This window comes from Dermacentor albipictus, chromosome 5 (genome assembly GCF_038994185.2).
Source record: "Dermacentor albipictus isolate Rhodes 1998 colony chromosome 5, USDA_Dalb.pri_finalv2, whole genome shotgun sequence".
Lineage (NCBI taxonomy): Eukaryota > Metazoa > Arthropoda > Arachnida > Ixodida > Ixodidae > Dermacentor > Dermacentor albipictus.
This window is the reverse complement of record NC_091825.1, coordinates 144,533,059-144,555,916: the sequence shown is the minus strand read 5'-3', so window position 1 is coordinate 144,555,916 and position 22,858 is coordinate 144,533,059. Positions and strand designations below refer to the sequence as shown.

The 22,858-nt window shown below is 48.0% G+C and overlaps 1 protein-coding gene and 1 long non-coding RNA gene across 2 annotated transcripts in view; both read right to left on the bottom strand.

Annotated features, from left to right (window-relative positions):
- The window catches only part of LOC135906322 (uncharacterized), a 93,759-nt gene that overhangs the window by 58,984 nt on the left and 11,917 nt on the right, over nt 1-22,858 (bottom strand). The window lies entirely within an intron of this gene.
- Nucleotides 1-22,858, bottom strand: part of LOC135906317 (serine/threonine-protein kinase haspin-like) — a 30,498-nt gene that overhangs the window by 5,298 nt on the left and 2,342 nt on the right. The window contains exons 2-9 of the mRNA XM_065437659.2: nt 19,310-19,500; nt 16,529-16,729; nt 15,158-15,261; nt 11,211-11,372; nt 3,125-3,187; nt 2,798-2,898; nt 2,299-2,366; nt 641-872 (exon numbers count right to left, since the gene is read on the bottom strand). Of these exons, the coding sequence (XP_065293731.1) occupies nt 641-872; nt 2,299-2,366; nt 2,798-2,898; nt 3,125-3,187; nt 11,211-11,372; nt 15,158-15,261; nt 16,529-16,729; nt 19,310-19,474 (1,096 nt within the window). The 5' untranslated portion in view covers nt 19,475-19,500. The remainder of the gene's footprint in view (nt 1-640; nt 873-2,298; nt 2,367-2,797; nt 2,899-3,124; nt 3,188-11,210; nt 11,373-15,157; nt 15,262-16,528; nt 16,730-19,309; nt 19,501-22,858) is intronic.

Here is a 22,858-nt window from a genome sequence, read left to right as displayed (position 1 = left end):
TCCCTGTAGTACCTCTGTTCCACTTACACTGCGAGCTTGCAGTTTAGTTCAATAAACAATTGAAACACAAAGTGTCTTATGCTGATTTATTCATTGACGCCCCACATTTTCTACCAGATTGGCCAGCAAGTACTGAAAGTGTCAGCTCAGCAGACAGAAATGCGGCTAGCAGACGACGAACGAGCGTCTCCAGTGACGGGGTGCGCGCGGTGGAAATATTCTTTCGCAGAGCGCATACTGCGCATGTGCAATGCTTCCAGCGATCGCCGTGACGCGGCGCTAACAGTGCCGTCGGCCACGCGCTCGCGTGTTCACCCTAACTGTGCTCATCGCTGTACATGTGTGCTACATGTATTTGAACAGACGAATGTTATTGTCCAAAGGCGGGGTTAGAATAAGGGACGTCTAACACAGAAGCCCGATACTGTCAGTTAGATACGGACAGTTATCTCCACTTCCTTTAACCCCACTGCAGGGTAGTAAACCGGACGCTCGCCTGGTTGACCTCCCTTCCTTTCCGTTCCTTGCTTTATATATATCTCTCTATTGCGGGTGCTCGTGCTGTCAGTGCAACGACAGCGCTACCTCGTTCCAAAGCCTAATCGAGCGTTCTCGCCTGCACTCTGGCCGCGAGACTGACCATCGCTGAGACGAGCCGAGGCTCCTCCCAAGATGCACGCCTCCATAAACCACGTCTCGATGAGATAGTCGCGGCCGCGGATGGTGAAGCGTGTGGTCTTCTCCAACGTGTACTTGACGAGCACACGACGCAGCAAGAGTGCCCGGTGTTCGAACTGCAGTGCCTCTTCGGCCACGGCCAGGGACATCGCCACCTGGTGGAGGATGCTCCAGATCTGCACCGTGCTGTCCAACTGCAGCGCAGGGAAAGCAGTTAGTAGCACTAAATTGGTTAAACTGATATATTATTCCGATCCCTTTTAATATTTTTTTTAAAATTTCCCGTTATTACATTGATTATGAGCATTTCCAGTCTCGAATTATGATTGAGCCTTTTTAAAGGTTGCAGGTTCAGATGTCTTTATGGAAGTACGGCGCCAGCGCTGAAGAAAAAGATTAACCTGAAGCATAAATGTGTAGGTCAGGCTGGTCGTCGTTATTAGAAAAATTAATTGATGGACTGACGTCTAGAACACTTGCGTAATATGCTGATAATGAAATGAAATACCAGTCACAAGTAGATGTACCGGTTGTTATTAAGTTGAGGTCCTCCTGGTGTGAGACTGAAATCAACTAACAGTAGTGACATTGATGAACTACCATCGTTTTATCTGAAGTTTTTTATGTTTCTTGCGCTATTAACGTAAACATGCATTCTTTCAGGTGCTCTTGTTAATCTCCTTGCAGGCAAGCCAGCCTCTTAGGGGGACCGGATATGCCCGTAGCCTTTTCAATTGAAAAGCACCAGACAGAAGGCGTTATAAAGAAAGATAGCGTTAGTGAGAACGGGGAGGATTATCGATGTGGTGTAAGAAGAAACACTGTCAGAGGCGTGATGTCTTTAGGAGCGCGTACCACTAAGCACAAACGCGTAACTCACTCTGTTTCAAACAACGTATTTGCGTCATCTGCTTGCAACAAGCTGTCGGCCGTGGCGTAACAAAGATACGGTGGCTCTGACATCGAATACAGTGCGGCCATCCCGTTCCACCAAATGGGAAAGAAAAAACTCAGTGCCCTTCCACTCTGGCCCGGTATGACACTACCTTCGGGATCGGCCCACGTGTTGGGACTGCTTACGCCTGCGTCACCTCCGCCGCGGATCGGCCCGGCATTGCACTAGCTTTGGATTTTTTTCTACACGCGGACACGATAGTGGGGAAAGTAGCCCTTAACAGCTTTGCTTTAAAAGAATATAACAGCGTGAATTAAAACTAACAGAAATATTATTATGCGTGGTCAACTTTTCAACAATTATTTGGTAATGATTATTCTGTAAAGCGTCGAGCAGCCGATAACAATAACGACGTCAACGAAGTTGTCCGCTCGTGCATGCATCCACTGCAGACATGAAGCTTGGCTATAGAGCAAAGTCCTTGAGCGCTTATAGGGGCCAGGAGTGTTTTGCCGAGGCATGCCGGAACTGGCCGGAAAAGCAAAAGAACCGCGATAGTGCTCAGTCTATTCTTAGAACGTGCTTGATGTTACTGTTCGCTCGCCATGGCTTTGTCGTCGGCAGCCCCGTCACGCAACACAGTCGAGACTGTGTGCACTTGCAAAGCGAGAGCACATCATTCTGGTGTGAAGGGCGGGTGAAGTCGTTACAAACAACACACCCACCTTGAGCTGGTCGAGAGGAACGCCGCCGTACGACATGTGCCAGACCAGGTACGCTCGTGGTGTTCGAACTGCGAAGGATGTGACGAAGGCTCAGTACCGACATGAAGGTGCGTACAATGGTCCAGTTAATGATTTAAGTTTCGATATTTATTTACATATATATATTTTTTTATTTTGCGACCACCCAATGTCTCCTTCACACCTTTGGGAAAATGAGGCTGCTCTAGGTGGTATGATATATACTGCCTTCGATGCCGTTTCGCTGCGATCTCGCTACAGCTGCCGTTAGCCAAAATGAATAGCGCGATCGTGCCAGTGCACGTGATCTTCAATGCACCGAGCGTCCACCCGCCTCATAGCGCCGAATGAACAGTCCGAAGCGTCATGCGCCTTTCTTGTGCACCTTCCCCTCTGTTGTGGGGTACTATTGTAAAGGTAGACAAATCTCACTGTGGGGGCGTTCGACAAAAGCGCTTTGAGCCTTTCTTTTTTTCCTCACCCGACTTATTTCCGTCTCGCCGCTCATCATGCAGGGTTCGGGCTGCTCGTTTTCGGGCCTTGAGGAGTTCTTTGGGAAACGAGTCGAACACGCAAGTGACGCTGCGATGAAAAAGAAAACGCAGGTACCACGCATCGTGAAAATCCATGTTCATTAATGCGAAATGTTCGCCATACAACGCATGCAATGAGACGTTTAACCTTTCGATTTGTGCGTACATAACTTGCGCTGTCGGAACTCCGCGTTAGGATATATAAGCACACTATCGCACACCTTCTAAGCACTTGGCTACATGGAACACTGTCGTGACGTGAGCCTTTTTCTTACCTCTTGAGTTCCACGAAGCCGTTGGTGAAGTAGTCTAGCCCCTCTCTTAGCTTTGTGAGTTTCCTGCAGGGCCGGAAGATAGACGCCGAGATAAGAAAAACCTGTGACGTTCACCGCATGATCTCACAAAGAAATGTGTTGGTGACAGTCTTTGTATACAGCAGGCGTACACAGTTCAGACTTGTGTTTGTTTTAAATGCTTAAGCACTCCTGTGCTTTCCCAATGAGAAAACCGTCATTCCGCCCGTCCATCCGTCTGTCATCTAAGAAGATCGTTTTCAAGACAGAGCCCGCAGCAGCGAGCGATTTTACCTTCGTGCCGACTGTCCATTCAATGCGAAAGAAGAGGCAAAAAGACACCGCTCACGCAGCTCTCATCACATGCGGCACGCTGCCCATTTCGCAGATCGATATGAAGATAAGGTCCCCGCGGCCGTGCTATTGACCCTTTTCGCGGAGCAGTTTGTTCTAGAGAAACGAGATGGCGCTTTCGGTGGCGCGCCGCATGTCGCCTCAGCGAGAGCGCACGGATACGAAACCATTACCGCCACAGAACACCTGTATTACCGCTTCCACCTTGCTTATGTGCGATCAGGCGTCCGACATGCAACTGAGTTTTCGCTAACGCACCGTGCTCCAATCATGCCGGATTGCATCATGTGGATTGAAGACTTGTGCAGTAGTTGGCCGCAAAGATAGTGACTGGTATACTAAGGAATGGAATGAATCTGAGTAGCCAAGTTCGCGGAATGTTGCTGAAATTGTCCGCACGTGTTACCGGCACTTCCAAGATGTACGGCTTTCCTCGAGGATACAGAAATTTGCTCATCCACCAGCGTTGTATTGCTAACGCTCCAACAAAGTGCTTCTGCTCCGGGCCGTCGACTAGGGTGAATACTGATCATTAAACAATGAAAAAAAGGAGTAGCGTCGATTCATGTCGCAGTCGTTTCGCGCACATTATCTACACACAACTACTCCAACTGGCAAGTCATCTTACGCCTATATACTCTATCACCAAAGGGGCAATAAGTGAACGCGCGCATACTGAATATATGCGCACTGTATATTCACAATAAATAGACTATATACACCGATAGCGCAAGAATGGTCGAAGATGAATGTTTTGTGACGGTCCAGAAGAGTAAGCGAGTTACTAGCGACAATACATATTTGATAGAAAATATACAATGTAGAAAATCGCTGCGTTTCAAGGCTTGCGCCCAGCAAGAACAAATCTATCGGAATCTACCGGCGAGCGATTAGCCAGAAATAATCAGATACTGACCGTACCGCGGAAGCATGTTTAGTCAGAAATGTGGTAAGCCGCTGCTTCAAAATATTTGCCAAATAAAGAACGAAGAGCAAAGCACACTAATGCTGATTCTTATTCAAGAGCGGCAAATTTGGATAGCTTGGAATACATATCCAGCCTCGCTTCTAAACCATGCGCCATGCATATACTCTGCTCACGCTGTTTGCACATAGCTTAATCAGCTGCGCAAGCCTTTTTACATGTTCTCTGAAGCTGTGGCCGAAGCTTCGTGTCGTACACCCAGTCACCGTTTACGATATCTTCCGAAACAGGTTTGCGAAGCCGCGCCGGCGTCATGCACACCAATTGTAAACTCGGGGGCAACGGAGGCAGTTGAGGGAAGCAATAGACGCGCGTCATCACGTGATCAAATATGGCAGCGCCCATGGGATAGCCGCGAAAAGGGTTAATGTGCGCGCCGCCGGTGAAGTACACTTCGTCACGGTTCACAATGGTCCGACGCGGATTGAAAATGCGCTAAAGAGCGATAGCGGCTTATCGTGATCGGAATGTCTACAGCGCAGCTTGCGCCGCCGGGCGCATCACTCCGTGTCGCCGCAGCGCTGTCTTTTGTATTGGCTGGATCAAGTTTAACGACATTCATAATGCCACCGGACTGCGTGGAGATAAGTAAAACTCTTGCTTGGGCTAGTTGGTTCATGCTTGACTGAGTAAAGGCAAGGCGCAAAAGACAAGGACTGAAGAAAGACACAAACGACAGGACCGGCTCCGGTCCGAGGAGTCTCTGTGTGCACTTTTTAAGGTTGCGCATCGGCCACAGCTAATCGCAACCACGAATGCATGTACCTCGGGAATTCGCTTCTGTGCGCTGATCCTCCTTCAACCCGGTGGGGCTACTCTGACCTTTGTTATCGGCACGCACGTCTCTCCCCTTTCATTCCTCTAGAAAGCGACGACACGCCTCTCATCTGCATGCTGATCTGTCATCCATCTTTACACAGCACCACTGGTTACGTTTTCACCGATCTCTTACCACTCGAATACCCATGGAGAAAGCATCGAAAGGGCAAGCACCATTCGCTGTCTTCTCTAACACGTGCGTCTCCTCCGAGTGCTCATTCATCGCTTCGTGTGGCGCGCTACGCCTCATTCGACTCACTTGTCCGCGCTCGCTTGCATGCTCAGCTCATAGCTCAGGCTATTCAGTCGTCTTCTGATGCACTGCATGTCCGACAGCTGGGAATGATACTGTTACGGGGATGTTGGAGGTACAGAAGATTGTATTTGCAATATATATACAAAATGATTCTGAGTAGTTAAGATGGCTGATTACCAACAACACGCAGCAGCCAGCGCCTCGCCATCTTCTTCTACATCTCTCTTCTTCACCCTTCCGTAACAGGACCCCCCGGTGGTGAAGAGCCATCTCAGCGCATGGTAGGCGAAGAATTGCGAGCGAAGTACGGCTTCAGCCGTGAAACGTGGACGACGTCAACAGGCGTCGGACGTGAGGAAGGCAAATTGTAGCGGCGCAATCTCGTAGTTTACGTAGTTACCTTGACGTAGGACTTCATAAGGCCCTGTGTAGGGAGAGAAAAGCTTCTGGGAGAGGCCAACCCGAGGACATGGAGACCAAAGGAACACCCAAGCACCTGGCGCGAACTTAACATCGCGATGGCACCGGTCATAACGCTCTTTTAGTATATGCTGCGAGGCTAATAAACGAGATCGCGCGACTTGACGTACGATGTGAGCGCGATCGATGACTTTACGAGCGTACTCAGCTGCAACACGCGGCACAGAAGGGAAGGAGGAAGGATGGTGCCAAACGGCAATGTGGAGTCGCGACCATACAAAAGATAAAATGATTAATATCCTGTGGTGTCATGTCGGGACGAGTTATACGCGAACGTCATGTAAGCTAGTGTGGCGTCCCAGTTGCGGTGACCGTTGGAGACGTACATCGACAGCATGTCTGTGACTGTTCGGTTGAGACGTTCCGTAAGGCCGTTCGTTTGTGTGTGGTAGGCGATGGACAGCTTGTTCTCAGTGGCACAAGAGCGGAGGAGGTCGTCGACAACTCGAGAAAGGAAGGAGCGGCCGCGGCCTGTAAGTAACTCTCGAGGTGCACCGTGGTGGAGAATGACATCGTGGAGGAGGAAATCGGCGACGTCTGTTGCGCAACTAGTCGGCAACGCCTTTGTTATCACGTAACGTGTCGCGTAATCATTAGCGACGGGGTTCCACTTATTCCCTCTAGTCGTCGTCGGAAAAGGGCCAAGCAAGTCAAGGCCTACGCGAGAGAATGGTTCAGAGGGAACTTCACTTGGATGGCGTCGTCCGACAGGTGGCAGGGGAGGATTCTTCCGGTGCTGACACAATTCGCAAATTGCGACATAACGACACAGGGAGCGGTAGAGATCCGGCCAGAAGAACTGGTGTCGTACGCGGTAGTATGTACGCAAAACGCCAAGGTGTCCCGCAGTCGGTGCATCGAGAGGTTGTGCGAGAGCGACGGATTGCAGATGACGAGGAAGGACAAGGAGCAACTCAAGACCGTCAGGGTTGATTTTGCGGTGGTAGAGGATGCCATCGTGCAGAACGAACATGCGTTACATGGCGTCAGTGCTGCCAGATTGCACTCTGGCGATGATGGACTGTAAGGATTCGTCGCGTTCAGCGCGCATGTCGGTTGTGTCAGTAAAAGCCATCACCAAGGTCACCGGTCGTGCGCTGCAGTGTAAGGGGGACCCACGGTGTGACGAGAGACGCAGTCAGCGTCCTTGTGCAGACGTACAGACTTATAGTTGACAACAAACGAAAATTCTTGGAGCCGCAAAGCCCAGCGACCAAGCCGTCCTGCCGGGTCCCGGAGGGAAGACAGTCACCAGAGTGCGTGGTGGTCTGTAACGACCGAAAATGTGCGGTCGTACAAATATGGCCGGATCTTGGCGACAGCACAAACTAAAGTGGAGCGCTCCCGCTGGGTGACGGAGTAATTTCCATCGGCAGGTGAGAGCAGGCAGTTGGCGTAAGCTATCACGCACTTGGTACTATTCTGTGTTCGAGCGAGAACAGCGCCGATGCCATGGCCGCTTGCGTTAGTGTGGAGTTTGGTCGATGCATATGGATCAGAGTGGGCAAGTATGGGAGGGGTGGTCAGAAATCAGATGAGAGAGGTGAACGCGTGAGCCTGCTTCGGGCCCCGTGAAAATGGCGTGTTCTTGCTTAGAAGATCTGTCAAGGGCCGAGCAACGTCGACGAAGTTTTTGAAGCGGCGGCGAAAGTAAGCACAGAGGCCGACGAAGCAGCGCACGTCAGAAGCAGAACGTGGCATCGGGAAACTGCGTACGGCGCAAACTTTTCCCGGATCTGGTTGGACACCGGATGCGTCAACGAGGTGTCCCAACACGGTAATCTGACGGCGCCCGAATTGAAACTTCGTGGAGTTCAGTTGGAGGCCGGCTTTTCGGGAGACCGCGAGAATGGCAGCGAGTCGGGTAACAGAGACAGCTGGTCCATTTCTAGCCTCGCAGAAGAGAATCCATCATACGTTCAAAGGTCGCAGGAGCACTGCATAGGCCAAAGGGCATGACTTTGAACTGATATAAGCCATCCGGCGTGATGTAGGCCGTCTTTTCGTGGTCCATTTCATCAACTGAAATCTGCCAGTAGCCGGATCGAAGCTCGATGGACGAGAAGTATTTAGCTCCGTGCAAGCATTCCAAGGCGTCATCGATGTGTGGGAGTGGGTAGACGTCTTTTCGCGTGATCTTGTTTAAGTGGTGATAATCAACGCGAAAACGCCAGGTACCATCTTTCTTTTTCACAAGGACGACAGGCGAAGCCCAAGGGCTGGCTGATGGTTCGATGACCCCTTTGCGGTGCATTTTGTCCACTCCTGATTGGACGACTCTACGTTCAGCATGCGATACACGACAGGGACGCCGACGAATAGGATTCGTTTCTCGAGTGTTTACATGGTGCTGAAAAACAGATGTTTGGCCCAAAGGCCTGTCGCCGAAATCAAAGATGTCACTGTATGATTCAAGCAGGAGACGTATGTCCGTGGCCGGTTCATAGGTGAGGTCAGGTGCAATCATTTTCCCTAAGTCAACCGTTAAGAAACCAGAGCTGAGAGCTGCATATGGGGCTAAGAAACCAGTCTTGGCATTCAGACTCGCAATGTGAAATTGTGAACCACTAGAAACACTGGCCAAGAACATGCCGGCCGGAATCACTTGAGGGCACAGGCTGAAATTCAGAAACGGTAGAACGACGTCGTTATTAGTAACCGTGACCAGCGTATGGGGAACAGCAATGTTCCGGTTCAAAAGCAAGTCGATGATTGCGCGAAACACATATTCACCGTCAGGAACCTGTGGCTGGGTGGTCAAAAGTGACGTAAGTAACGGCCTCGGGTGACAGATGCACATCGTGAAGCGAGCACAAGTGTGGTGGGGCGGTGCTCGGAGCATCGGCGGGTTGTAGCAGTTCTAACTGAAGGGCGGTCGTGCCGTCCATGAGAGTAGAAAGAATGGATAAAAGACTAATCCAAGGATAACATCGTGAGGGCAGTAGTCGATCACAGCAAAGAGAAGTAGGGCGACTGGCTATACTTAAAAGAGCAGTACACACTCCAAGAACAACCAGCACGCCGCCGTCGGCCGCACGAAGCACTCGGGCAGCTGCTGGGGTGAGGACCATTTCTAAACGTCTACGTACGCTAGCACTCATCACATAAACGTGGGCTCCAGTGTGGAAGAGTGCTTGCACAGGTACACCATTTATTTTAGCATCAATTACCTTCTTCTGGGCACAGTCAGATGATTTGCTACAGTAGTCGGCTATGCAGCCCCACCTCCGAGGCCTGAATTTCCTAGTTTTACGAAATGGTGCGGCCTAAACCACAGGGGACGAAAGGCGACGTGACTGCGGCGAACGGGAAGATGGGCGATATGTTTGCGGAGAGCGAGACTAGTGTCCGCACGGTGATGGTGAGCGAATGTACCACGTGTCGCTAGCAGAGTTGACGGCGCTGCTAGGCTCGGCGGTGGGCGAACCATTGCGGGCATTTCCATTAAAATGGCTCAGGTTGTTCGGCGTGCGATGTGTTGAGGGCCACGAGTTGCGACAGTATCGGTAGACATGACCAATGCGGCGGCAAGTGAAACATAGCGGCTGGTCGTCCGCAGTTCTCAACACAGTCGGGTTGCGATAGCGCGGAGAGAAGCGTCGAGGTGGAGCGAAAATAGTAGAAGGGCGTTCGTTAGCTCTGGGATTGGCGACAGCACACACAGAATGTAAACCAATGTTTTCAAGTTCCTGGCGAACGATGGCTTATACGAGGGGAACTCAAAACGTGGTAGCACCAGGCCTACTAGAACAGAAAGCTGTGGACGCCATCGCATCCATTTCACGTCTAACGATTCGCACCACGTTTTCTGATGGCGGGGCATGCTGCTGTGCGGGTTGATCTTCACACGTCGATGCTGCGGCAGTGTTGGAAAGTCTGGCGAATGGTTGCAAGACGCGTCGGCTTTTGGCTTGCTCGAATTGTCGGCACTCTTTAATGTTTGCATCAACTATAGAGCAGCTCTTGCACATGAGGAGATTGAATTCGTCCTCAGCAATGCCCTTAAACACGTGCCTGACCTTCTCACCTTCTGCCAAGTCGTGTTCAGCCTTACGACAAAGTGTCAGCAAGTCCTGGATTTGCGAGACATAGGACTCCGTGGGGAATTGGGCACGGGAGGCCAGTTCCTGCTTTGCGGCAATTTTACGGCCCGCTGGTTTGCGAAACAACTCTGTCAATTTCTCTTTGCATTTGTATCAACTGGTTAGCTCGTCTTCGGGGTTTTCGTACTACACCTTTGCCATGCATCTTAGGTAGAACAACAGGTTAGCTAGCATAAGCGTAGGGTCCCATCTGTTGATTCTACTCACGCGTTCGTACATGGCCACCCACTCTTCAACGTCGGCGCCATCGGTCCCGCAGAAAGTTCCAGGAACCTTGGGTTGCACAACGACAACCGAAGGTGACAGCGACATAGCATGCGACGGTGACGTAGAAGGCGGCAACGACGTTGATCCCGCGTGATCACCGTCATTCATGGTTGGGACGGTGATGCGACGTCCACTGCGGAGCTCCCTTTTCAGCCGTGGTAACCCGCACCTCTCACCAATATGTTACGGGGATGTTGGAAGTACAGAAGATAATATTTACAATATATATACAAACTGAGTCTTAGTAATTAAGATGGATGACTACCAACCACATGCAGCAGCCAGCGTCCCGCGATCTTCTTCTTCCTCTCTCTTCTTTCATCCTTCCGTAACAATACGTTTCCACATCTGTGTTGCACATTTGGTCCATGTAACGACATCTAATCGGCCGCCGTCATAAAGAAGCTTATTGAGTTGTAATGACTTTATGTTGCAAATCAACAGCTGTGATGTGGCAGACGCATTGGTGAAGTGCTGCGAGCATCATTTTGAAATACTAAAGCGCCACACAGACGACACAAGAAGAAAGACGGACAAACGCTTACTAACTGTTAGTAAGGTGTTAATAAGCGCTCCTCTGTGTCTCTTCTTGTGTCGTCTTTTTTGGCGCTATAGTACTTCAGTAAGATGCGCCAACTAGCCCAGCAATAAGTTCTTCTCGAACATCGTTTTATTTGATGCTTTGATCCTTTTGTGTGAACTCCGTGGTCTGAGATCATGTTCTTGCGTATAGGGGAAGAGGGATGCCCTTGCGTCATTTCATACTGCACTAAACTAAGCAGAGCCGGCGGCATGCATACTCACGAGGCTATCTTTATTTTGGTCAGGAGGCGCTCTTGCGACTCTTGCGTGGAGCCGAGCTTCACCACCTTGAGCACGCTGTCGCCCGTGTAAGTGTGGACGCGGAAGACCTCCGAGTTCTTGACCTCGGCAATTTTCTCGAACGTGTCTTGCTCTCTTGAGACACTTGAGGAGGGAGAGAGAGAGTAAGTGGCCAATGTGTAAGACACAATGGAGGAAAAACCATTTCAGTTCACCATTCCTCACTGTGTCGTCAATTCCAACATCGAAGCGTGTTTTCTTATTATTTTCAGAGAGGAGGCTTTACCATTAAAAGAAAATTCTCCTTACCCCCTCCCGACATTCCGAAAGTTGGTCTTCCAAGTAAGCTAACCATATGAACTAGCTGGTAGCCTGCAAACGAGGAAACTAACAGCTGTCAGAGAAAGGAAGAGGAATGCATCGATAAATAGAAGCACTGGAACAATGATGAAGAAAAAAAGTAGGCTTTTCCCGAATGACGAAATATCGATTGTGATAGCAAATTAGCAGACAGCTGTACGAAATATTGATAGTATCCTGGGCCATTAATTAAAGTAACAAGCATGCTGTCGTACCCGTACAGGGAAACATGACCATATATCACTCGATCAGCACGACGGACGCTCGCTGTCAAGATGCTATCGTGAGGATGAACGGCCACAGCAGCGAGCGAATTGACCTTCGTTCTGCCCACGGTTTCAACGCGAACCAAGCGGCGAGAACACAGCACACACAAAATTATGAGCCCTCGGCGACCCTAGGCATGTACTCATCCCAGATCACTTTCAAGTTAGGGTCCGCGTGGCCGTCGGTGTAGTGACCGCTCCCCTCCCCTCCTCTTCCCCCCGGTTCCTTGTACGCGAGGCAAGACGGTGCTCTCCCTCCCCGCTTTCCTCTCTTGCGCGCGCGAGATTGAGCCCCCATAGCAGACTCTCCCTCGCAAGCTTTCAGTGGAACAAGCACCGTACGGCGCGTGATAACGATGTTAACGCCCTTGGACTTTATAAAGAACATCTCGGCGGCGGCAAAAATGCGCCTGGAATGTACATATAATTACTATCCGAATAACAATTTTTGCGACAATCCGCAAATAAAGTGTTCAGTGAACGTCCGTTCGCAGGAGTTTGTCATCGGTCGCCCGCTTTCGCTAATGATGGGTCAAAAAACATGATTAACTGGAACCTTCTGTTACAAACATTGTGCAAGCAGTGTACAATATAAATAAATATTGTGTATAAATATTGTGGAAGCAGTGTACAATCGAGTCAATTCTATAAGTGTCGTTGAATTCCACGTGTTTGTGAACATTAAGATTGTAAGTGTTGAACATGTGTATACCTAAATTTCGTATTCGTCAAGCGCTATAATTTCTTTTACTTCACACGTTTCACAACACCCTATGAGTGTCGCATTTTGCTGTCTAGACCTTATCACGTGTACGCGAATAGTTTAGCTCTTTAGTTAGTTTCCAGATTTCGCAATAATTATAAAACTGCATTTGTTGCAACGCTATATCTGCATAATATATTGAACAAATATCAGTCTCTAAATAACATTAGTTGAAATGAGCCAAGATGTTATTTCTTGAGCATGGGGCAATGATTTCTGTTTTAGTTTTTAATTTTTAATATGTTTCGTGGTATATCCTGTTTGCTCTTGTATCGTTATGTTGCTACAAAATTACGTCAGGGTAGCGTAAATTGCTGCGCTGTATGCCATTGCACTGTCGCGTAAGTGTACGTGAAAACAAAACGTAGTTGCACATTCCCACTTTTGTTAGTAATAAAATGAATACTGTATCGTTCGGTTTTATTGCAACAGGAATTCCATGGACACTGCAAGCGCATTTCTGCCGTCGCCGTCGCCGTGAGGTTCCGTACAAAGTCCATGCACCAAAACGTCGTCGCCCTGCGCCATGTGCTGTATTTGCGAGCGAACTGATAGCGAGGGTGATCCGGCGATCGCGACTCAATCACGCGCAGCGAAGAGAGATAGCGCCCCGACTCCGTCACGCGCAAGGCTCCCGTGGGAGGGCAGGGAGTGCACCCTCCGGGCGACCCCAGCGCCCTCGCGTGTCCGCTCCGGGCCGCGGGCCGCTGTATCTGGAAGGCCATCTGCGACGAGGACAAGGTCCGCCATGGGTAGGGAGGTGGGGGTGGGAAGGAGGGGAGGCGTTCTACTCGGGGCGGCGCGGTCGCCCGCGTGCGCCCGCCGGGGCCTCTGATTTGAAAGCCATCTGCGGCGTGTACAGAGACCGCCGGGCGCAAGGGACACTGACCATTGCGGCTCAATGTCACGCGCCATAATGGAGCAAAGCGGGGAGGCAGCGCGGGAGGAAGGCGGGGTGGGGTCCCTTCGACTCCGAGAAGCGCTTATGGCGTTTTTCACTGGTGGATATGGAGCGGCCAAGGAAATCCTCGAGCGAGCGTTCGGGTTTCACAAATCCGAATGGGCCAGCGGAGCGCAAGAACGCTCCGCGAGTGATCACGTCTCACAAACCGGTTCCAGAAACCATGCCCGACTTCTGCTGTGTACATTTCCACGGCAACCAAAGTCGCCGTCCCCCGTGCGTAATTTGGCTGCGGCAGCTGCAGAGTCCACCATTTCCATGTCGCGACCGCAATGATTGTGCATGGACAGCGTACATAGGAGGCTTCGTACAGCACCTCTCGTAACCGCTGTCGTCCAAGCTCTCATCGCTAAACGCGAGCTCTACCGCAGCGCCACATGCCTACCGACCTCGTACCGATTTCGCTCGAAGACGGAAGTGACGCGACCTATTTCCGCCCGAATCCGCGCCTCAGTGGCGGAGCAAAGGAGAGCGATCCGGGCGAGTTGATCTGAAACGACCAGCGGAAAGCACAAACCCGCTCCAGATCTCCGAGTGAAATTCGGATTCGTTGCCACGGAGCAAGAAATCTTTCTCCGAATCGACCAGTGAAAAACGCCGTTAGTTGAAAGCAAGCTGGAAACGGCTCAAATCTTTGTGCGCGCTGTGTTCCCGCCACTCTTGTGTTGCAGCGATAGAGCGCACGAAGGTGACTTCGCTCGCTGCTGCTGCCGCACTTGCTCGCACCAGCGCTTTGACTGCGACTGCCCGCGCTCATCAAGTGTGATGTGTTTATATTTGCTTGTGCGCGCCGACACCATGCATGTTAATCCCGTTAGTAGGCTAATGTTTCCAAGTTTATACGACCCATAAATCTACTATCCTTGCTTCGTAAAGCTGTTTACTAACTTGCCATCACAATCGATGCTTCGCCTTTCGGGCGAAACTATGACATTATCCTTTCTTTCTCTTCTTTTCCTGCTCTATGTTCCGCTATTGGCAACGCATTTCCTCTGTTGTTTTCTGCTTGGTCATATATTGCCTAGTAAAGGAATATGGATCCCATCAATCGGTTGATTCCCTTTTTTCCCCAAAAAATGCATTCAGTAGGTTTTATGGAAAAAAAACTGAATCGTAGTGAATTGAAATATATGTGTATTTAATTTCTTCATGAGGATCATCTCCTGACAGTGTTAAGTGGGATACCTGTCTGCATTATTCCTCTGCAAATAATAACCCTATGAAGCCAAGACAGACACTTGAGTTGTTATTTTTAGTTTCATAAGAAGTGTAGGAATGATAAATTAAAGTGAAATCAGAGTGGATGAAAAAAAAAGATTGCCGTAGGTAGGAGCCAAACCCACAACCTGAACATTACGCGAAGCAAATATTGATCGTCGCAGCACAGTACAAAAATATATTGTTACAGGAGAAAGTACTTGGCTTCAAATAAAGGCATGTCAATGAAGGCAAAAAACATGGATGACGAAGAGTTAGGTTAGAAGCAATGGCCTGTAGAACAAATAAGTGTTTTGCTCTTATACCACTCCCGCTACAATTTGTACCTAGATGCGAAAAAAATGTTACCGAGACCACGTACATGCTGTTGAAGAGCTGGTCAAATGTCGCGAATGACTGCTGACCGCACGCAGCGAGCAGGTTTGCGGACAGGTGCCCTGGGTCCGGCGTGGTGTGTTCAGAGCTCTGTGTGCAAAAAAAGCGTTTGCGGGGTACGTTGCATGAGCAAAACAAACAAAGCAGCAAGCAAGCAATAAAATAATCAATCAATCAATCAATCAATCAAGCAAACAAACCAAAACGATAGATAGATAGATAGATAGATAGATAGATAGATAGATAGATAGATAGATAGATAGATAGATAGATAGATAGATAGATAGATAGATAGATAGATAGATAGATAGATAGATAGATAGATAGATAGATAGATAGATAGATGGATAGATGGATGGATGGATGGATGGATGGATGGATGGATGGATGGATGGATGGATGGATGGATGGATGGATGGATAGATAGATAGATAGATAGATAGATAGATAGATAGATAGATAGATAGATAGATAGATAGATAGATAGATAGATAGATAGATAGATAGATAGATAGATAGATAGATAGATAGATAGATAGATAGATAGATAGATAGATAGATAGATAGATAGATAGATAGATAGATAGATAGATAGATAGATAGATAGAGTCAGAAAAAGTGGATGAATCCGGAATCACTTTCTTGTGATAGAAAAAAAGCAGGGGAGCAGAGTGTGCATGACAAACAACTGGCCGCACGCGTAATGCGAACCTTCGTCTTCGCATTACGCTTGCATGCGCGTATTACTGTGCTTCAATAAATACAGCTTGTCGCCGTTAGTCGGGGATTAAAAGCCGACGATTCTTGTACTCCCTAATGCGAAATTTCAGCTCAGCTCTACATGTGTTTTCATGTCGCGATATAATGGGACATCGCACCGATCACCAAACCGACCGGCGCACGGTACAATATATAGACAGGCCACACAGTTACCGCTTCCCGGCAATTGAAGCTGATGCAACCGTAACCTTCACCGGGAAGCACTTGCGGCAAACGCTATGCGCGAATGCGACCTTTCTGGCGGTAGTTTTTCTTCCCCGCACAGCCGGTGCCGTCGCATCCGGGGCTGCGTAAGGTCCCTAGATAAATAAGGACGGGCGGACATGAGCGGCTTATAGTGGCATCTCAAGGTGGCTTCCTCCGCTGTCCCCTTCGTGCTTCCGGTCAACACCTTCCACAGGTCTAGAAGGTCTTGTTCGGCTTTACCTTCTTCCTCCGCTTTCTTCCTCGCTCCCCTGGTTTCGCTCTCGCCGTATTTTCATCTTTCGCTGCGCTCATCGCTCGGCTACGCCGCCGAGGCACGCCGACGCTCAACGCTGCGCTCGAAAATGTTGCAAATGTTGCCTTGAAGACCTACCAGCGGATCGTTGTCTTCCAGGAAGTCCGTGCCAGCCGGCTCGCCGGCTGACAGCCGACTTGGGACAGCGAGAGCTCTCGCACGGTGCGCCCGAATGTGGGAGAGCCGTCGCCACAGCATCAGGGCGCACACCAAATTGCAGAGTCCCAGGAAGGTGGCCGCCACAAGCACGCTTTGATAAGAACTGCTGGGGATGTGTATCTGTCGAAAAAAAAAACTATTTTGCAGTCGTGGTTCCACACTGTCCTATGTAAAGCTGCAAAAGAGTAGACACAAGGTACAGTTCCGCACACGACATGAAGTGCGACGTGAACTTCGCTATCAACAACCATATCCCGCGAGTAGCCAACAGCATCCAACAGTTTTCAGCGTGTTTGAGCAATCGGAACAGGCACCTTTCGGACGCGTTCGCGCGTCATATCGGACGCTGCGTTGTGCCATGTATGTCGTGCTTTAAAGGGACCGGAAAGAGAAACACTAATTTGAGCTGCATTTGTGTATCACGCTTATACGATAAAAATGAAGTTATTCAAACCGCGAAAAGAAAGCTCGCTAAGACAGGAATGACGTAACAAGGAAAAAGTACTGGCTCTCCCGTAACCTAGAGTGGATGTAAGCATCAAATGGCTACCGGCAAAGCAGATTGGTTGGAGAAGATACTAGCCACAATATTAAAACGGGTGTGCATGTTGGCAACGGCACACCCCACCACCCTGTACCACGCCATAGTGTACATTGGTCCATATGGACGCAATAGTTTCCTGTCGCAGACAGAACCTGATTGCAAGACTCGTCTCGGTCAAACAACCATCCACGGTGTGCCGGACGCCACCGGCTTGGACGCGGCTGGACGAGCCGTACGCGTCGGGGACCCCGAGACCCATGACGTTGAAAAGGGCATATACAACTCTTTCTCAGCGCCAGCAGACGAGAATCAGGCGCATAGGGCTCTCTATCCGCCTTTTGGACGTCGCTATTGGAAATGACAGACAAAACTTCAGCGTACTGGAAGTTACAGCTTGAGGGATATTGTGAAGATACATTTGGAAGATCTCGGAAGGAATAGCTTTTTTAACTTCTTTGGGGTGGGGGGGGGGGGGTAACTAGTGTATGTAAGGCGGCCTTGACGGTTTGTCCCTTTCATATCGTTTTGCTCTCACAACTTGACCGGATGTTCTCGTTTCAGTGCTCGGTTAAAGGCTCCTGCTTTTGGCTCAATGTCGCTTCAAGGTCACCGAAAACGGGAGCTGAAAGCATTTCATGATTAAAGTAGCTTAAAGCGGGAGGCGACGCCATCTTGTATTTTCCGTATGGAAGCACGCCATATGGCTTCAAGGATTTAGAGGGTGTCTGCTGGAGCTCAGTTACTGTGTAATAGGTATAGGTGCATAGAGTTTGATACAATAATTACTAGAAGAAACTGGCGATAGTCTCTATGGGAGCGGCAAATGGGAGCCGTTGCGCCAGCATGGAAATTATCGCGCAATACATGGATTTGCCTAAACTTCGTCATTCTGGCTTCAAACGGCTCTGTGACTTTGTAAACTCGTCATTTTCAGCAATTTACTCCGTAATGAATAATGAAATAAACATTATTAAAATTGCCCGACGGCAGGTTTCGAATACAGGACCTCTAGGTGTACACAGGCCTGGTATGGAAACGATTACGCTATGGACCCATGTATCGATAGGCGATGCGAAGCGCGCTCATGAACTTATGTCGGGCACTTGAGACGCTCGGCGCGTTTCGATTTGGCCACCTCGACAAGCTCAACAGTTGCAGTTCGCAGCGATTGTGCAGGTTCGCAGCGTCTTCTGCACTTCGAAGGGTATAGATTGCTCTGAAATTTACGACAATGAATGCACATAAATGGCAATATACAAAGCCACAAGAACGTCTAATTCACAAGCACGAAGATCAGGTAAATCCACGTGCTTCCCATCACTCCGATGGTGGGTCAAAGAATGCAGCGCCAGAGTTCCTTCTATTATATTGTGGGAAACGCTGTGTACAGATGCACAACGTTCTGTTGCAAAATAGCCTAACGTGGATAAGCTCAAATGCGATGAAATCTGACATCACAATGACGTAGAGGCGCTGAGTTGCTTGCGAGAAAAAAAAATGGGACGGTGATTTTTATTCTCTAGGCTTATTAATTAATCGATATTACCTCAATATATCAAGAAAATTTAGTTTTGAAAGAATACATTGCAGTGTAAATTGATTAAGTATCTTTCTTCAGTGTCCATTTAAAGTCTACACTCGCGCAGTTGCTATTAGTTAATGGAAACGTGCACGTTGTTTCCTACTCATTGGTACCATTGTTGGTCCACTATCGTTTTCGAGTAGAATGCTGCCGATTACCTGGCTCCGAACATCATTAGTTCGCAAAGGGGTATACACGGGCAAAATGAGATCACGCTACTCACTTCGTGGTTGCGAATATGCCCTTTTCTTAGTGGGAATATGCTTACGTGGGCTCCGTTCGTACAGGACTGTTTATACCATAACGCCTCGACTTCTCGTAGGGCGGTCGTTAAAGTACCTAAACTACCTAAACTAACGGCGAGTTCGAGCGAGCGGTGAACGAAATGACATTATGGGCATTCAGAAGGACGGACGTAGCAAAAGAGATTCTGCGGAGATATTTACAGAAGTCAAAGTTAAAAATATGAAAAGAACCATAGAAAGAAACCGTACGTGGTGGGCAATAGACGAGTCAATTTTGTCTGAAAACCAAAGCTTTCTTCTCGTTCTTGCGTATGCTTGATTCGCTTTACCTGACTTTTGACTTCCATTGCCGTTCCCGCACCGTCAGCTGTGCTTTCGATCAGGTAGTGGCGGCAATACCCAAGCAGCAGCCTGGTGCTCTTCACCACAGTGTGGGTGACCGGCTTGAGCAGGAGCAAGACCGCTGCGACGGCCACCACGAGGGCGAAAAGCATGGCTGCCGAAACAGTCTGTGCAGGCGCTGCGAGGACAGGGCAGATTTTGATTTGGATTTGGATTTGGAGCCTGGAGATATAGCACAACCCACTACGGGGGATTGGCGATGAATCGGGCGGCAGTGGGTTGAAAAGGAATAAATACCTAAATAGGATTTTCTTTTACTGAAGATGTGATATTAAATTAATTCTAATCGCTAACAATAATTTTCATGCTATTGTTTCTTAAAATTAGAAGTGAATATTTTCGGTTTCTTGTTTTGGAAAATAAAACAGTAAATTTAGCATGGAAGTCTCCTCGTTTCTATTATAAAATTATATATGGCATCACATACGTTCCTATTACAGTGTCCTAGTGCCGACGCCCCCAGAGACAGAATGATAGGTAGAGTGATGGCTAATCCAAGTTGGCGGAAGGGACCTTCTAGAAGTCGTTTTCTATGCAAGTTGAATCTACGACACTCAATAAAAAAATGATCCATAGTTTCGGGTTCATTGCAGTAAAAACATTTAGGAGAAGGTGCCAAACCAGACCTATGAGAATAGAAATTAAGCCGTGGTATTTGGCAACGCCGACGCGTAAATGAAACTTCAAATTTTCTTGTTGCACACCACCCGCTGTGCCAAGGAAATCTAAGGTGCTGAAAATCGGCGTTATCTAATACACATGATTTGGCATGTCCTTCTTGAATGGAAAATTTTTAAAATCTTGCAGAAGTGACGTATGCCGAAGGTTTTAAGATCCTCAGTACCGGGCCTTTAAGAGATGCCCCTGCTAGTGCGTCTGCTGACTCGTTTAAAGTGAGCCCCACGTGCCCTGGCACCCATACCAGGTGGATGAGGCGTAAATGTTGGGGAACCAGTGAATGAAATTCTCGGAGAATGATACTTGAACTGGGCACAGATAAAGCGGAGAAAACAGACAAGGATTCGGTTAAGATTACGGCTGAAGAAATAGATGTGGGAAGTTTGCGTAGAGCGAGGATGATTGCGAATAACTCTGCTTGAAATATTGGCGTAAAGTCGGGTAGTCGAAGAGAGAAAGACCAATTTAATGATGTCGAAAAAATGCCCACTCCGGCCTTCTCCTCACTGACAGAAGCATCTGTGGTTATTACTGCATTTATTTGGAGGTTCTCAAGGTGGTCATGTAATAAACCTTTTAGGTATCGAATAGGTAGGAGCTTAGCGTTATTGGGAAATATATCGCCAAATTCAACACTTACTGTCGAAGTAGGTAAATTTTGAAAAGCCACATCACGGATTGATATTTGTAATGGCTGTAACAGTTTCTGCACAAAAACAACCTGGGGACAATGCAGTCTGGGCCATTGATTCTCAAAGAATGCAGTTGGTTCTCGAGTAAAAATATAGTAGGAGCGTCTCTGGGGAGAAGCATAGATGTTTAGAAATGTTTGGACTGTCAGTATACGAAATCGAGTTTGAAGAGAAGGCAGGTGAGTTTCATGATATAAAATATTATTTGCTAGAAATTTTGGAAGGCCGAGACACAGACGCAGTGATTCGCGTTCTAAAAGAACCAGAGGACGTAACTTATACGTAGGACCTCCTGAAAATATCACGCATCCAAACTCTAGAATGGGGCGGACATACATACAATAAATCATCAGCAAGGTCTCCCTGCGCATTCCAAAACGACTGCTGCAGACTCTTCGTAATAAACCAACGGCGCGTGCTCCCTTAGATGCGATGTATTCTATGTGTGTCTGCCAATTTAGCTTTTCGGTGTAAATCATTCCCAGATATTTTAAAGAATGTACCTGCGGAATAATCTCCTGGCCATATGACAGTGTTATTCGGATAGGAAAAGTCAAGGTAAAGACAATGATCGCACTTTTGTTGACATTTAGCGACATTTGTATTCCTTTTAGCCAAGTTTCAATCTGATTCAGATACGACTGCAAAGTTTTATATAGGCTATGTATATCATTCGATACCGTGAAAAATGCGATATCATCAGCGTATACGTATACCTGTACGTCATGATGTGTAGGGATGTGATTTAGTAGAATATTGAATAGTACTGGGGAAAGTACTGCACCCTGAGGGACGCCCCTTGTCTGTTTGTAACTTTTAGAAGAAACACCGTTTTGATAACAATAAAACGTTCGTCCACTTAGGAAATTTTGAATCCATGCAATTATATACTGTGGAAGATTCACACTATTGAGTCTGTTGATTAAAGTACCGTGGTCGACACTGTCATACGCCTTCGCAATGTCTAATGTCACTAGGGCCGCATACTGGTTATTGCGGCGAGCGAGTTGGATTCTACTCTCCAAGTCAACATGAGCACACCAAATAGAGCAGCCGGGCCTGAATCCTATTTGAGAATCATTTAATATTTGGTTCTCGCCTATCCATCTATCAACGTGACCATAAATAACTCTCTCGATTAACTTTACAAGATTTGAGGTTAGGGAAATAGGTCTAATGTTGTCTATTGAATATCCATCGCCTGGCTTTTTGAGTAGTGGAATTATTTTGGCAACCTTCCAATCTGGATGAATCCATGCATTCTTAATCGAGTAATTTATAAAATTAAGCAAATCCTGGGGAGACAATTCGAATAATACTTTTATCATTGCTGTAGTTATGCCATCAGGGCCTGGTGCTGAAGCTGGCAGCATCTTTACCTCTGTCATTAATTCTTCTAATGTGACCGTTACGTACTCATTAGCTGGTTCAGGTGCCGGTATATGATAGGGGCGAAGCGATGTGAATCGACGCTCTAAGCCTTTTGCAATATCCTCCAGTGACTGTACTAATTCAGTGGAAGTTAAGCTAACTGACTCAACATTAACTGGGGCTGAAACAATCTTTTTAGACCGTAGAAATCGAAATAGGGCTTTTTTATTACTAGACTGCGATAGGTAACTAATGTTTGGTGTCATAATTTTCTTTCGCTTTGTCAACTGTTTGCCTGAATGTAGCTGCAGCAAACTTATAGTCATTCAATTACGTGGACATTGATTATACAGTAACTTTCTCCAGGCTGCCTTTCTTCTTCTATATTCGCGTGCACAGTCCGGATTCCACCATGGAGAATAAGTACCACCTTTAGTTGACTGCATACTTAACTTGCATTTTTTATAGCTGTCACTTAGCACTTGAGACAAATTAACTGCCTTAACTTCATCATTTAAGCCAACCTCTTTTTCTAAAGCTGATCGCAGCGAAACTTGAAATTTATTATAGTTAAGATAGGTGCGGACATGTTTTTCAACCAAATTAATTGGGCGCGTTATTTCAAAAGTTATTGGAAGATGGTCGCTATTTGTGGCCGAGGTAATAGCAGACCAGGAGGAGATTACACAGCCCGAACTGGAAAAAGTTAGGTCTAACACCGAACGTGATGTGCCG